Genomic DNA, 16,848 nt, shown 5'->3' on the forward strand with positions numbered 1-16,848 from the left:
GATGGCGCCGGACCAAATAGACGAGAGGCTACAAAGCAGCAGCTCACAAACCGAGCAAGCTCCGTTTCATTGTTGCAATGCTGCATCATCAGATCTGTTCCATCTCGTCTGTTCACAAATGATCTGACACAGATTGCAGCCATCAGGAAAAATTAAACATGCAATCGGTATTTGATGAGTCAGAACTAGTTAAGTTAAATAATCTCATTGTTCAACGTGACTCCTGACTGGACAGATGTGACAGAGATGAAATCAGGAGCTCAGACGATCGTGTGAGGATTTCTATAAGTTTTGGTTCATTTCAGGAGAATAAAACTAGGACGCTGCATCGCTTTTCAAAGAATTATGGGACGGCATTTTCCCATTTTATAGTTTAATATTGTTTGAAAAAGACTTGAAGTGATTATAGCATATGTTGGGTAAATAAAGTATATTAGTGCTTTTTGTACTGTTCTAATAGAAATCACACAGTTTGTGGTACTGTGTTTCAAAACTGGTCGATCAATCAATAAATACATTTTTATATACTCCATATTCACTTATCATAATTTGCCTCATAGGGCTTATATCATGGAAAACTGTTTGTTTAAATCTGTGTTTATGTACATTGTTGTATATATTTGCGGCTATTTATGTTTCTTTTACGTGTGTGTGTGTGTGTGTATGTGTGTGTGTGTGATATTAGAGCAGTGTTTTCAGTCAGTTGGAACAAATGATGGGTCTTATTTATGACAAAAATAAAATGCCTTCAACTAACATCAGAACCAGAATATCAGTGCACCCTGTTTTCATAATTTAGTCAAGGTTCAGTTTAAGTTGCTCAAAATAGATGAGTGAAAAAGAATGTATTTGCCAGAAACCTTGGATTTTTCTTGGCAGGTGCAATAATGAAGAACCAGGTAATAATACTGTTGTTCCCAAAAGGTTAGAGAGTGAGTCCCTTATGTCACATGTAACGTCTTAACCTGATGCAGGACAATACACCTACCTTATATTACAAATCTTGTTTACTGAAGATTGTGCTCACAGTTTTCTCTGCTATTTTCAGCAAAAAATCTCTACAAGTTACTTTATTATATCATGTATTAATTAGAGATGTCATGATACCAAAAATGTAGTAGTCGATACAGATACCATGAAACTCCAGTATTCTTGATACCATGGTAAAAAAAAATTACATAAATCCCATGTATTTCAACATACACTCCTTTATTCATTTGAAATATTTGAAATACAATAAACAACAGTGGCTATGTAGCCTTCAAGTAAAACACTGTTAGCATTGCAAAAAGACAGTGGAAAATTATGAGATAATGTATATTGTGATTTGGCACTGTACAAAAAAAATTGTAACAGTGTCTGTGATGTCACATGTGACAGTGTCTGTGATGTCCCATGTGACAGTTTCTGTGATGTCACATGTGACAGTGTCTATGATGTCATATTTGACCTTGATTGTTAAATGTCATTTATCTGGACTTCAAAGCCATCAAGGCCAGGTTCAGTGCCTATAAGAGTTCGGGAAGAGACCTTGGGAGGACAACAGCTCCAAAACTAGACCACAGATCCACAAATCTTTGATACACGAGACCGTCAGAAGACAGAATATACTTCAGTACCCCTACACTGTTCCTGTATTTAGCCAACATGCCGAAGAACAAGTCAAAAAGGGTAAGGTTTCTAAGCAGGAAACATGTTTTTTAGTGTTACACTTTACATGATTTTATTTTATTTTTCCATTGTTTGTCTCAAACTCTAAAAATATTTTTTTCTGCGAGGGGATGGACTTTAAATAAACCCATCACCTTGGTGCTAACGCTAGAATGCTAGCATGAGCATATTAGTGATTTTTTTAAATTTGTGTGTGCACCATGTGGTGAAATCTCTCGCAAGTCATGTAATTTGTGTGGGCGAGCCACTGAAACATTAGTTGAGAAGAGGGAGCTGACTTAACGGCCTTATTTCCACCAACGCTGGACAAAGAACTCCATCAGAGGAGTTCACAGCCAGAGGAGAAAAACTTGTTTACTTTCGGTTTCTGACCAGCTAGCGTACACACACACACACACACACACACAATAAAAGTCCCATACAGATATACTGCTTATGATGACAGGATATACAAATTCACTGACCAACCTTCCACAATAAGGCAACTAAATGAAACTTATTACATAAATTACTTTTAAATAGCCAAACGTTACACTATAAAAACTAACTGGATATAATTGATGATAATAATAAATATTGTAGTTAATTAGCTATATTATTAGCTATTTATTGTTTGCCAAAATTTCATATCATGACATCCCTAGTATGTAGAGACTGTATTTAACAGAATTGAAGAAACTGTATTTAAATGTACTGGTGGTTAAATCAATGATTTGTTGGTCTGGTTCATCAACATTTAATTCAAAGCGAGTGTGGGACTGTGTTTTTAACTGTTATATGTTTGTTTGTGTCTTTCAGGTGCCAGACTCTGAGAAACTATTTGAGGACCTCCTTGAAGCAAAGCAAAAGTTGGATTCTGAGAATATGAATCTGGCTCATGAAAATGCCAGTCTAAAGATCGCCATGTCCTGCAAAGAAGCTACATGGCGGAAGGAAAAGGAGAGCATGCAGAATGCAGACTATGAAAGACTCAAGGAGGAACTAGAGCTCGATCTCAAGGATGCCAAGAAGGAGTTGAGGATCCAAGAGAAGGAGTACAGGTCCTTGAGTAATCGCAACCAAAGCCAGCAGACAGAGATCCATAAGATCAGACGTGACCTGAAGCAAAAGTGCAACCAGGTGAATGAGCTGGAGTATTCCATCAAACAGAGGGAACAGGTGATCGACAGGACTGTACATGAGAAACAGGCACTGGACAAGCAAATCACTGAGCTCACAACCAAGCTCAAAGATATGGGGACAAAAGTTCTCCAGAATGAGCCTAACCGGCAGACAGAAATCAAGGCTCTGAAGGACCAGCTCAGCCGTGAGCAGGCAGAGAAGGAGGCTGGCTTCCTTCAAATCAAGGCTCTGAAGGACGAGCTCAGCCGTGAGCAGGCAGAGAAGGAGGCTGGCTTCCTTCAAATCAAGGCTCTGAAGGACGAGCTCAGCCGTGAGCAGGCAGAGAAGAAGGCTGGCTCCAATGGAATCAAGGCTCTGAAGGACGAGCTCAGCCGTGAGCAGGCAGAGAAGGAGGCTGGCTTCATTCAAATCAAGGCTCTGAAGGACCAGCTCAGCCGTGAGCAGGCAGAGAAGGAGGCTGGCTTCATTCAAATCAAGGCTCTGAAGGACGAGCTCAGCCGTGAGCAGGCAGAGAAGAAGGCTGGCTTCATTCAAATCAAGGCTCTGAAGGACGAGCTCAGCCGTGAGCAGGCAGAGAAGAAGGCTGGCTCCAATGGAATCAAGGCTCTGAAGGACCAGCTCAGCCGTGAGCAGGCAGAGAAGGAGGCTGGCTTCATTCAAATCAAGGCTCTGAAGGACGAGCTCAGCCGTGAGCAGGCAGAGAAGAAGGCTGGCTTCATTCAAATCAAGGCTCTAAAGGACGAGCTCAGCCGTGAGCAGGCAGAGAAGAAGGCTGACTCCAATAAAATCAAGGAGCTGGAGAGACTGCTCAAGGTCACAGAAGAGAAGTGGGTGACCAAGCATGAGGCCAGAATTGTCCATACGGATCAGATGATCGCCAGTCTGACCAGTCAGAATATGGCACTGGAAGCCAGCAACCAGAAGCTGATCTGCATGCAGCAAGCCATCGAGACAAGGATCCTCCAGAACAAGACTGAGTGGGAGACGAAAGTTGACGCTCTGGAGGACCATCTCAGTTGTGAGCAGGCTGAGAAGGAGGCTGGCTTCATAAAAGTCAAGGAGCTGGAGAAACTGGTCAGCGATACTGAGCAGATGTGGGCGGCCAAGCACGAGGCCGACATAAAGATGCTCATCCTGAAACAGATCAAGCTTCAGGTAAGTCACATCAGCTCAGTTTGATCTAAATAAGAACTAGTTGCACTTTAAGTTTGTTTCTTATTCACGCTTCTGAAAGAGAAAACATCTAAACACACTCGTCTCTGTCTTTTCAGGAACTGGCCTTGATGACCGATAAGGACAAGGCAAAGAGAGAAAAGGAGCAAAAGAAAGCAAAGAAAGAGGCAGAAAAGAGGCTAAAGAAAGAGCTGAAAGAGAAGAAGAAGCAAGAGAAGAGATAGAAACTAGACAGAGAGAAGGAGGAGAAGAGGCAAAGAAAATGAAAAAGAAAATATGTATGTACCTCTCTTGAAAAAAAATAAAGTTGAAATTTAATCAACATCTCTTGTTTCTTCCTCAATACACCCTGGTGTTCATTTTTGTAAGTCATGGTTCCATATAGAGTCAAATATATGATGTGTATATGATATAAACTGTATATATAATGTGATTGACAGCTAGTAATGTCCAATGGGTGCAGGTTGCAGGTGGAGGAGGGCGTGCAGTGTCCTCGAGCTCTCAGTCAGGCTCCACCCCTCGCTCCTACTAATGTGGTCACTTCTGATTTTAAAAAAACAAGATGGCGCCGGACCAAATAGACAAGAGGCTACAAAGCAGCAGCTCACAAACCGAGCAAGCTCCGTTTCATTGTTGCAATGCTGCATCATCAGATCTGTTCCATCTCGTCTGTTCACAAATGATCTGACACAGATTGCAGCCATCAGGAAAAATTAAACATGCAATCGGTATTTGATGAGTCAGAACTAGTTAAGTTAAATAATCTCATTGTTCAACGTGACTCCTGACTGGACAGATGTGACAGAGATGAAATCAGGAGCTCAGACGATCGTGTGAGGATTTCTATAAGTTTTGGTTCGTTTCAGGAGAATAAAACGAGGACGCTGCGTCGCTTTTCAAAGAATTATGGGACGGCATTTTCCCATTTTATAGTTTAATATTGTTTGAAAAAGACTTGAAGTGATTATAGCATATGTTGGGTAAATAAAGTATATTAGTGCTTTTTGTACTGTTCTAATAGAAATCACAGTTTGTGGTACTGTGTTTCAAAACTGATCGATCAATCAATAAATAAATTTTTTATATACTCCATATTCACTTATCATAATTTGCCTCATAGGGCTTATATCATGGAAAACTGTTTGTTTAAATCTGTTGCTCACTTCTTGAAGAGCTGCTAATCCGATTTTCATTGTTTTGAACAATGACAACAAAGAGCTTTTCTAGCATTCATCCCAGTGGCCCCAACAGCTTCTACAACTGTTCAGACATCTGCATCATCTCGGCAAACTCAACCCAGGCCTCGGACCACTTTGTGGATAGAAGAGAGCGTCTTTTGATATGTGTCTGACAGGATGGTTGTTCAGACTGAGGCTGATTCTGGGAAATCATCTCCGTCCTGTTTGCTCTCAGCTTTCGAACAGCTGCACACATCTGTACCAGTGACATACTCATTTGTCAGAATAGGGATATGATTCTGTTTTTCCACAGCCTGCTGTGAGCACACTGTGCCAAGTCATGATCATGTGTTTCCACTGCGGTCCGAGGATAACCGTGCCTACTGTGTTCTGTGGTCCTGTCAGGACTGACATACAACCAATGTCACTGTTAACTGGTTTTATACATATAAATATATATATATATATATATATATATATATATATATATATATATATATATAATTAAAAAGTTGAAAATCTTTGCTGATGTACACTGTATAATTTGTTGACAACAAAATTATGTAACAATGGTTAATTGAAACCAAAATCATTAACATGTTGAGAGCAACAAGCCAAAACACACTGAAAATCTATCGACTCCTAATGTGACTCAGTAGTGTGTATGGCCCCTGCGTGCCTGTGTGCACTCCTGACAACATCTGGGCCCGCTCCTGATGAGTCAGCGGATGGTGTCCTGGGGGATCTCCTCCCAGACCTGGACTGTTCTAACCAAATACTATTTAAAATATTTATAAATACTATTTTTTCTAACTCTTGTTGAGGGTTAAGGACAGAGGATGTTAACCTTGTTAAGCTCTATGAGACAAATTTTGATTTGTGAATATGGGCTATACAAATAAAATGTGATTGATTGAATGATAGAGGAAATCAGGCCATCATGGAGTCTGTTTGATGTTTGATCATTTTGTAGGGCTCTCAGTGCTCCTGCTGTTCCTCCACACACAAAGGAGCAGATACCGGTTCTGCTGCTGGGTTGATGCCCTTCTTACAGCCCTGTCCAACTCTTCTTGTGTAACGGGGCGATCTCCTGGCATCTCCTCCATGCTCTTGAGACTGGTCTTGGACACACAGCAAACCTCCTTATGACTGCACGTATGGATGTGCCATCCTGGAGGACTACCTGTACAACCTGAGTGGGCTGCAGGTACCACCTCATGCTACCAGCAATGACAAGGACACTAGCAGAACACAAAACTAAAGAATTAGTAAGAAAGGATAAAGAGAGAGCAGCTGTCTGTGGCCACCACATGTAAAACCACTCCCTTTATGAGGGTTGTCTTGTTTTTGCCTCCATTGCACCTGTTGCCACTTTAATTTGCACCAAAGCAGGTGAAACTGATTCTCAATCACTTGTGCTTTCTAAATGGACAGATTGATATCCCTTGCTGTTATACTGTGACCATTAAGTGTTCCCTTCATTTGTTTGAGCAGTGTATATAATATATATATATATTTATATAACAAAGATAGATGTTCTTCTGTTCAAACGTGCTTCACTAACTCTTTATCCTAAATTACTCAATGTTACTCAGTGATTCTAAAAGAATGAAGGCAGAGTGGGATGCTGGTCTGAGCAGCTTCTTGCTTTCACCCAGAGAAAGCTAAGACAGATAAGGAATGTTGATTTGCATGCACAGAATGACATCAGGATCACGATGGTCCATTTTAAATTCCAGTAGATGTCACACTTTACTATCTAAGGCAAGGCAAATTTATTTACAAAGCACATTTCATACCCAAAGGCAACCCAAAGTGCTTTACAGAGTACACAAGCTAAAGCAAAAGAAACAAACGCTAAAAATAATAATAGCAAGCGAGAAAAAACACACAGAGTAAAAACAAGAAGAAAATAGGCAATCGAAAGTAGACAAGATAAAGTGGAATAACCAAAACAACAAAACAAGCTAACAGATAAATTTGATTTAAAGGTCCAGTGTGTAAGATTTAGGTGAAAGGGATCTATTGGCAGAAATTAAATGTAAAATAATCCTCATGATGTTTTCACTAGTTCATTTCATCTAAATTGTATGAATTGTAGTTTTCTTTACCCCAGAAAAGGCCCTTTATATTTAAATACTTTATATTTACATCAAGGGGGTCCTCTCTACGGAGGCCGCCATGTTTTTTACAACTCAGACTGGACAAACTAAACACCTTTTCAGTTTTTATGTCAATTAAAAGCTACCACAGGTTCTTTTTCATGTTTGATATCACAAAATTCTACACACTGTACCTTTAAAAGGAGATTAATAAAAAGCAATGGTAAACAGGTAAGTCTTTAGCTTGGATTTGAAAGTAGTTAGCATTGTCTCAAGTCTTAGCTCGACAGGGAGATTGTTTCACACTTGAGCAGCATTGAAGTTAAAGGCAGCTTCACCACGTTTGGTTTTAACTCTAGGAACAGCCAGTAGTCCAGAACCAACCGACCTGGTCAGGAGATCTGATAGGTATCCAGTGCAACTGCAGAAAAGAAAGATGTGCTCAGAGATGACTTGTGTCACTTCAGCACACTGACACAGTTGTCATGGCTGCAGTAATCTCTCTGCTGAGGCCTCTATAAATCCACTGTTCCTCCCTCTACCTGAGCTCAGTGCAATATTCTTTAATAACCAGTAATAATCTCCCATTGTGTGGTCCCATTACAGGTTTGTGTTCATTTAAAGCACTTTAACTTTTGCATTATTGTTGCTCTTGCATACAGGGGCCAACTGGATGAATTGGGTAGTGGTTGTTGAGCACAAAGAAGCCCCACAAAGCTAAGAGGCAGAAGAATGATGCACCAGACTCTTTATTTGTTGCCCTCGCTGTGACGGGGCAGCTTTTATTTTATTGCAGTAACAATCCAGCAAGCCACACACCAAGACATTTTACCTCCACCGATCAAACAACCCAGCCCAACAGCTCTGAGTGACTACATGAAGCTTTGGTATCATTAGTCAGTTGTTAGAATTGGACATTAGAACATGAGCAAGTTTGGCTTGTTGTCGAACCCAAATAAAAACAGAGCTTTGGTTCCCATAAAGCTTGATTAGACCTAAGGTAAGCATAAAATGTCACTTACAAGGTCACATGTAGCAGACAGTAGATCTTTCAGGGGATTAAACAGTCCTCCATAGGAAGGAGATCTGCACAGGCTTCCCCAGAAATACAGATGAATGCCAAACAACAGGATTGTAGCAGTTACACAGACATGCAGGTGTAAAGACAGCTTCAGAAAGGTGCTGTTCCACCAAGACGCTTCAGTGCTTCGTGTCAGAGATGCTTCCAAGTGTGTTGACTTCTACTGGAGGGAGGAACAGACACATGTTCATATCTCTACAGACACCCACATGCAGCAATACTGATGCATGACATATCATTAGTGCTTGAGACTCGGTTTTGCATTTTTTTGAAGTGCGTCTTGAAACTAGGGCTGTCACTTTATACGAAAAGTTTAAGTCGGCAAAGAATTCCAGCCAACATTTTAAAACAATGTGATGATCAATTGGTAAATGTTCTTTAAATTAGTCTTTTGCACAAGTGTGTCTGGTCTGCTGTGCCTGAGCTGCAGGAGCAGCAGCAGCAGGTGAGTCTACAGATTTAACAGTAAAAAAAACATCCTTAGCACTTTTGGTAAATATGCCATCAAGTGTCCAGAATTTAAAATCCCTCCACACTGCTTCTCACAAACTCTATGAAATTATCTGCCACGCTTACTTGATTTTGCACATGCCTTGATAATTCAATTCTCATAAGATCTGAAAAGTAGATAAAAAGTCACAGCCCTGCGGAAAACAATAATTGCATATTGATTTGTATGTTGAAAATGGGCTGATAACTTCTTCTCTTTTAAAAACTGGCCATGAGAAAATCCCTTCCTACAGTGATTTTAATGCAGGTGATAAAAAAAAAATCCAGGCCTCATTCTTTGACTTTACAAACACATCCTGGAATTCACCACTGAATTCATGTTTCTCCTTTAATTTGTCTCCCAGTTGTATCACCTCCGCAGTTTCAAAGAACACAGAAATCATTCGTAGTGCTGAATCAGAAGCACAATGACTGATTCGTTTCTGCCAGAGAAACTGTAAAACTGACTCTACACCACAGTAACTTTTGAAGGAACCTTCTACCCTTTGTCAGGACTGTATCTCAAACTTAATACAAAAAAAAAAATACAATACAACACTAAGCAAGTATTAGTGTCCATCATCAAGAATTTTAAGCTCACTCTGTGCTGCATCCGCACACAGCAAAGTACATTATAAAATGAGATGACGAGCAACAACAGCAATGATAAAAAATATCAGGGAGGAGGTATATGTGCAAAACACTTGGTTACAATACAAAAAAAAGACTCATTTTGATCCAAAGCCAAAACAAAAATAACTTTCAAAAAGATAATCTCCTCTGTCACTAAGAAATACAGGCAGAAATTTACAACCAGGGATGTGATCAAGCGAACGGTCATATAAAAGTACATGAGAAAAAAGCAGGAGAATAAGAAATCAGCATTAAAAATGAGAGGGAGTTCATCCCTGTGTTTATCAACGTGGTTTTCTCTTCCCATTCCTCCTCTTTGTCAGTGTTTACTGTCGTCCTCCGACGGCAATAAGGATCGGCTGGTGTTCATTAGTTTCATTCAAGTGTGTTTCACTCAGACAGGTTCAATCCGTCTTCCCCTAAAGTCCAAGAGTTCAGATTGTGTCCCTCTGAGACTTGGGCTCTCATACTGTTACCACTGTGTCAGGGAATGTTGCAAGTGTAGCCTGATTGAGTCCACCCAGGTCCAAAAGAAGCATCAATTAGTTTACTAAACCAAGGAGCAGTTAACAGACTCAAACTGAACAAAGTGTCAAGAGTGTCCTTAAAACAAGTTCCTCATTGATAAAATACCTGAAAGGCAGCAGAAGCAAAACTGGTGCCATGTTCTCAAAAGACAAAAGGTGTCACTTTACCTAATAAGTAGTACAATACTTTAATAATGCTTTGTTGAACATTTATAAGCCAGAAATAAAAACTTTTGGGTTGCCAGGTTTTAAAAATATCTTTGGATTGTTGCAATGATTGTTTTACCCTTTAAAAGGTATTGAACTCCAATATTCAATATTCACTTTCCTCACCAGGTAGAGGACAGTGGTGTTTCACAGCATGAAACGATAAAAACAGTGAGCGCACAGTGGCTAAAAGTTGGCATTTCCCAAAAAATTAAATGGTGATAAATGCTAACGGTGCTAATATTATCACCACAACAACATCAAAAGGATCCTGGCTCCGACTTCTATGAAGCCACAAGGTCTGTAGTCATGTTAAAAAGTTATTATTATTAGAATGTCTGATCCAGAGGACAAGAGAACAGTCTACTTGGAGACAGACACACACAGCAAGTATCACAAACAGCCAAAACGATCTTTGAAACCTGGCAACCCAAAACCCTGCTAATATTAGTAGCTCATACCTGTGCAATTAATAAAGAATTAGTTCTACAGTTCATGAAGTGCACAAAGAGGATGTCTTATTTGAAAGTGGTACCACAAATAAAAAAGACTAACAGATGAAACTTAACTCTAAAGACCACAGCTATATAACATCACTCCCAAACACCACAACAGTGAAGAAAAAACAGATGAAACAAACACAACATCCATGCAAAAAATATTCTGGATGTACTCATCCCAATGACAAAGTTCTCTGAGAGTCTCTGGTTTAAGAAGAGTTAGGGAATAAATATGTCAGCACGAAGGTCACGATCAGAGACGAGGGAGTTCAGACCGAGGAGAGCTGGAACACAGACTGACAACAGCTTCCACCAATCAGCAGGCTGTCTGCTGTGAGTGTGTCAGCAGTAGTCGTTTCACAGCCCATAATTAACGGAGCTCAGTGCTGGTCTCTTCTTGCCTTTAATCTTCAAGGATCCATAACGAGCCTGGCGAGAAAACAATGAAAATGTGTTTATGGGTTAATCCTCAGTGTGACGTCCTGTCCATGAGTTTCAAGTCACTAAGACAGAGATTTTTGATGTCACTGCCCACTGTTGCTTTGTGTAATGAGCATGCGCCAACGACAACAATGACAGCTTTATACCAGATTCACTTCATTGGGTGAGCACTGCTAGATGTAATTACAAATTACCAAATTAAGCACCACTGCACCAGATTGCCGACATTCCCAGGCGTCTGCCTCACCCAATACTAGGGCGCAGTCGTTCATAAGAGATAAAAGCACATGGGTGTGAACTCCATGTGAAGCCACGTAGCAATTTGTCTCGCCACAGGAAGCAAATGTTTGAAAGCTCCTTGCTGGCACAGATGACAGTGAATGGGAGGTAAGGGTTAACCACTGAAACATTTGCATATCACTACAGTGTTCTTTTATGGTATTCAACAGATTGTGGATGTAAACTTTATCGCCACCTACTGGCCTGACGTGCTTGTTTGAGCATTTTTAGTGGTTTTTGTGTTATCGTCTGCACGGAGATGTTTTGTAAAATGAAGGTTGTTTGGATTTCCTTTTTTATTTTTTTTTTATTTTTTTAAACAGAGGGGGAAATAATTTATCAAAAAATATCTACAGTAGTGTAGACAGGGCTTAAATTTCTGCATTGTGTTATGACACTTAATGATTTCAAAATATCAACTCCTGAGCACCTTCTCTCTTTGACTTGTGTTTTAAAATGTTTTAATTTAATATTCCTTTTTATTGGCTGATATATTCACAGATTTATTCTGCTATCAGAAAAGATATTTCAGACAGTTCACTTACGTCTTTACGCACTCTGGACCGTGTGATCTTGACACTCTGTGATCGTCTCAGGCCTTTCTGAGTGAGAGCCTCATCTTCAGAGAAGGTTGGCTCAGTCTCATCATCCGTCCTCTCCTCCTGGTCATAATAGTATTCTGAAAAAAAAACACACCACCAGAAACAGTGAAAAACAGACATACGTGTATCACAGTGAGTCAGAGAGCATGTTTGGCTGCATTGATCACACAATCGGGTTGAGAAGTTGTGCTATTGCTGAAAATCCATTAAAGATTGTTTTAAATAAATGTGTGACAAAGTGCAAAATTAATCACATATGATTTTTTTATTGACTTTTATATCTCACTGAAATTAATAAAGGTTCAGTATGTGGAATTTAGTGACATCTAGTGGTGAAGTTGCAGCTGAATACCCCTCATCTCACCCTCCCCTTCCAAAAATGAAAGAGAACCTGTGGAAGCTTCAGTTGTCATAAAAACTATAAAGGTGTTTAGCTTGTCCAGTTTTGGCTCCTGTAAAAAAACCGTGGGACTCGCTACAGATGTATAAAGAACTGTAGTGTCAAGTATTTAAATATAAAGGGGCAATTCTAGGGTAAAGACACAACCATGTTTACAATTTAGATGAAACACACTAGTGAGAACATCACTTGGATTATTTTATTTTCAATATTTCTGCCAATAGATCCCTTTCACCTGAATCTTACACACTGGACCTTTGTGGTTGCCAAATTCACATAAATACGTTTTAAATGAATAGTTCTATACTTCAGATGTTCTTTTAAACTTACTATTAGGAATCTTTATAATCAATAGACAATTATTTTCTAAATTCATCGGTTAAATGTTTTGAATTTCAGAATTGTATGCTAGAATAACCAGAAATAAATATGCAAAGAGCAGGACAGTTCAAAACATTGAGACAGAAAAAAACACACTATTGATATGAATGGATGGTGGTCCTCTATATTTCATCAGTGACAGAACATGTGATCAGTACAACTACTAAAGCTTAGAGTGAGAAAGATTTGTATTAAGAATATTTGATATAAATAACTTCCCCTGCAATGCACCATCAAGTTTACTTATAGTCCTCATACAGTCTGACGCTGCTGATTGACGGGTCAGTTACAACTCGTGAAAACACCATGTGTATGTTAGACGCAATAAGAAAAAAAGACTTAATTAATTTACATTTGTTGAGTCACCACTAACATCCACAGGAAACCAGATCACAGTAAAAATGCACTGAAGGATCACAGGACATTTGGTGTTTTCAGCGTTGTTACAGTGAATGATTACTGACTGAGGTGCCTGTGGCTGCTGATTGTTACAGTTTCATATGACAGGCCTGTGCTGATTGTGTGTCATGGTGGTAGAGAAGAAGGCTGGATTCATTTCCACTGTGTGTGAACGGCAGCTGGTCCAGCAGAGGTCAGCAGATAGTCAGCAAACACCAGCTGCTGCCTCATGTTGCAGCTCTCTCTTTGTCATAGACACACAAGGTTAAAATATAAATGAACTAGAATGGCACTCAGTGGAGCGCATACCTCCGCCAAGGCTCAACATTCTGATTAAATGAAATCAAACTAGAACAAATTGCACACACTCGTAGATGTAAGTCCTCTAAATTCACTAAGTCCACTTTGTTTCATCTAGATCCATTCATCACTCCCTGGGAAATTGGTGAAAATATTAAAAAAGACACATTACTCTATGTCACAATGTTAAAGAACTTTGCCCCCTTGCTCAGGTCCGTGCCCAAACAAAATGTGTTCTTTACAGGCCCATGTCCCATATTTCCATTTCCAAAAATTGATTGGCTTTTAAAATTAGAAAAAGATGGACACATTGAAATTCCTTTGATAACTTTTTTCACCTGTCTATAGATAATGTATAATTTATAATATAAGATAATGTAATATACCAAAGGTTGTGAAAATGGCCTCAACTAGTTCCTGTCACTTTCTATATCTTTAAAAAAGACGGGTAGATTTGTAATTTTAGGGAAAAGATCAATGGAACAAAGATGGAGACATGAAAGACTACAATGAGAAGTGAATTTTAACCTTCAGCCAAGTTGTTTTCAAGATGTATGCAAAATTCATTTTTGATTCCGAAGTAGTGAGTGAAATTTGAAACCAACCAATCAAACATGTAAATTAAGTGTGGATGCAGTGGATGAATCCACATATTGTGCTCTGTGTGTGTGGCAGCAGGACTAGTCTAAATGAACCCCAGTGTGTGTGTTCATGGTGATGAAGGATCATGTCACCCAGTGCTACAGCGTGGCTCACTGTGTGTGTGTGTGTGTGTGTGTGTGTGTGTGTGTGTGCGTGCGTGCGTGCGTGCGTGCGTGCGTGCGTGCGTGCGTGCGTGCGTGTTAACCTTTGGAAACAATAGAATTGTGTGACTCAGAGGAATCAGACATGATGGTTTGGCTCTGCACATGGGATATAGAACATCTTCAGATGTATCCTTGAGTCATGCAGTGTGTTCAACAAGCAATCAATCACCTGTAGGAAACCTTTGCTGCCCAGGAACAAAGGACTTGTAATATGGCCACTAGAGGGTGTGTGGTTTCTTGATAAAAACATTTCACATGTAGAACCATTTGAAAGAGAGCAGTTCCAAGGTGAAAACATCTCTCCTCCCTCGCCTCTCTTCTTCCCTTCATGTCTCTGTGTCTCCGTGCTGGCTGGCTGAGCTGAATACATATTACACTCTGTCCTCTCTCAGCATGCTAATGCTGTCTACCAGCCTTCCCGCCCGCCCTCCATCCATCCACCTCTTCTTCCAATTCACTCCTCCATTCATCCCTTACATCTCCACTCTCCTCCTATAGATTCATCTCTGTCTTCTCCTCCACCCTCTACTCTCTCCCTATGCCTCACTCACTGGCTGTGTGTGTGTGTGTGTGTGTGTGTGTGTGTGTGTGTGTGTGTGTGTGTGTGTGTGTGTGTGTGTGTGTGTGTGTGTGTGTGTGTGTGTGTGTGTGTGTGTGTGTGTGTGTGTGTGTGTGTGTGTGTGTGTTTGTTTGTGTGAGTGAGTGAGTGAGAGAGAGAGAGAGAGAGGGAGACAGAGAGAGTGAGAGGGCAAGAGAGCCAGATATATAGAGGGAACAGAGAGAGTGCATGTTTTACATTCCACCGGCATCCCACTGAACCTCATCTCATCTCCTCTGTCTGCTGGGAAGTCCTCTCACACACACGCACACACGCACACACACACACAGCTTCACAATGCTAATGTCAGCCAACCTGCAGGTCCCATCAAACACGAGAGAGGGCATTGAAGGAGGTGGGGAACAAAGAAAAACACAGAAACAGGTTCTACTTTTTGTTGTGTGACAATGTTTCTGTCTGAAAGTCCACAGCTTTTAAACACACAGCAGATGTGTGTATATAACTACAAAGAGGAGAGTCGGTGTTATGCAAGAAACCTGTTGAAGTAGACTTAGTGATATTAAAAAAATGAATTGATGGTGTGAAACTAATGTTTTTTTGTTTTATTGCTAATTGGAATAAAAACATTGTGAGATCCGATCTCACCTCCCCACTCTATACAGACAAACACATGTCATTTGGCTTCACAAAGACCAAGTTATGTTGTTTTCTACCCAGTCAGTGTGTCCAATGTCAATGTGTGAGTGTCGCTGTGTGTCTGTGTCGGCACTAACGAGCGAAAGTGAGGTAGAGAGACGAGTCAGGAGAGTCTCAATGAATCTCAAGCAGCTGTGCTGCCGAAAGCATCGATCATTATGTGGTGATCAATGTTGATACTCTGGCGGTGGTCACAGACAAATCAACGAGAAGAAAACTATTCTTAGTGAAGCTGCATCAGGTCTGAGGACTCCTCCTCATATGTGGCCCAGGACGGATATGCGTTTATACTGCTAACAGAATGTGAGCACTGGCCCAGACCACCTCAGAATGTGGTCTGGTGTGATCTACTGTATATCTGATCATGAGAGTACTTGTTGTTGGTCACCAGATACTTTTGCACATTATAACATTTCAGCCCCTCCACCAAGAGGTTTCATGTGAATGAAATAAATGGAATGGAATGTTTTACCTGAACTTAAAACATAAAAAAAGATTTCCTACCTTTTGGGTGTGTGTGTGTGTGTGTGTGTGTGTGTGTGTGTGTGTGTGTGTGTGTGTGTGTGCGTACCTGCTGCGTCGGCAGCATCAGTGCTCTGAGATCTCCTGACGGCGGGGTTGGCAGAGTGGGAGCTGTACTGGTACAGCTGGTTTCCTCTGTCGTCCTGCTGGCTTATCTGTGTGAGGTCATGCATACTCAAGCTACGCAGCTTCTCTGTGATGGCTCCCTGACCCTGTCACACACACAGACACCAATATTAACATCACAAGCAAACTGCACAGAACACAATCCAACAGAGGGATGAAGTGAGTGGGTGTCTACAGACTGTGTAACACAAGTTAAGAGTGTGGAGAGCCCAGTGTTTCCCACTGAGTATCTGTGGGCTTGAGGCTGTTTGGGTGAAGAGATCTTTATTGCAGCTAAAACAAAATTGTGTTTATATACAGACACAAGCACAAAATTGTCTTTGCCGACAATGTTCAAATTACTATTACAGAAAGTAACTACGACTCTGTATTGGCCACACTTGACTGGAAGCAACTTGACAACCAAAAAGCCATTTGAGAGCTGTAAGGGAAAGAACCTGAGCAGACATTAACTGAGACCTGGGCCATGAAAATAATATGGAATATTAGGGCACTGACATACTATACTGCAGTGCGAACTGTGGCCCAATGGAGGGCCTTGGGAGGTATTGCAAGTGAGTCTCAGCCTAGGATATAAGATTCTACCATTTAGCAAAATATATTTTCTTTGTTCTGGGGGGGAAAAACTTAAATTAAAAGATATTAAAATATGTC

The 16,848-nt window shown here is 40.5% G+C and overlaps 2 protein-coding genes across 2 annotated transcripts in view; one reads left to right on the forward strand and one right to left on the reverse strand.

Annotated features, from left to right (window-relative positions):
• Positions 1 to 1,477: 1,477 nt before the first annotated feature.
• On the forward strand, positions 1,478 to 4,990 carry LOC138406121 (flagellar attachment zone protein 1-like). Its single transcript, XM_069517900.1, has 3 exons — positions 1,478 to 1,671; positions 2,470 to 3,948; positions 4,065 to 4,990. Exons 1-3 carry the CDS (start codon positions 1,648 to 1,650, stop codon positions 4,188 to 4,190), a joined length of 1,629 nt encoding a protein of 542 aa, XP_069374001.1. The 5' UTR covers positions 1,478 to 1,647; the 3' UTR covers positions 4,191 to 4,990.
• Positions 4,991 to 7,994: 3,004 nt separating this feature from the next.
• reep3b (receptor accessory protein 3b) overlaps positions 7,995 to 16,848 on the reverse strand; it is a 28,596-nt gene continuing 19,742 nt past the window's right edge. The window contains exons 6-8 of the mRNA XM_069518112.1: positions 16,118 to 16,280; positions 11,949 to 12,082; positions 7,995 to 11,112 (exon numbers count right to left, since the gene is read on the reverse strand). Of these exons, the coding sequence (XP_069374213.1) occupies positions 11,041 to 11,112; positions 11,949 to 12,082; positions 16,118 to 16,280 (369 nt within the window). The 3' untranslated portion in view covers positions 7,995 to 11,040. The remainder of the gene's footprint in view (positions 11,113 to 11,948; positions 12,083 to 16,117; positions 16,281 to 16,848) is intronic.

The sequence above is a fragment of the Paralichthys olivaceus genome, chromosome 21 (genome assembly GCF_024713975.1).
Source record: "Paralichthys olivaceus isolate ysfri-2021 chromosome 21, ASM2471397v2, whole genome shotgun sequence".
Lineage (NCBI taxonomy): Eukaryota > Metazoa > Chordata > Actinopteri > Pleuronectiformes > Paralichthyidae > Paralichthys > Paralichthys olivaceus.

What these genes read in the sequence shown, in the direction of transcription:
- LOC138406121 (XM_069517900.1), top strand. Translation starts at nt 1,648, where the DNA reads ATGCCGAAGAACAAGTCAAAAAGG. An exon ending in CGAAGAACAAGTCAAAAAGG is followed by an intron (nt 1,672 to 2,469) that starts GTAAGGTTTCTA and finishes TGTGTCTTTCAG; the next exon opens with GTGCCAGACTCTGAGAAACT. An exon ending in TGAAACAGATCAAGCTTCAG is followed by an intron (nt 3,949 to 4,064) that starts GTAAGTCACATC and finishes CTGTCTTTTCAG; the next exon opens with GAACTGGCCTTGATGACCGA.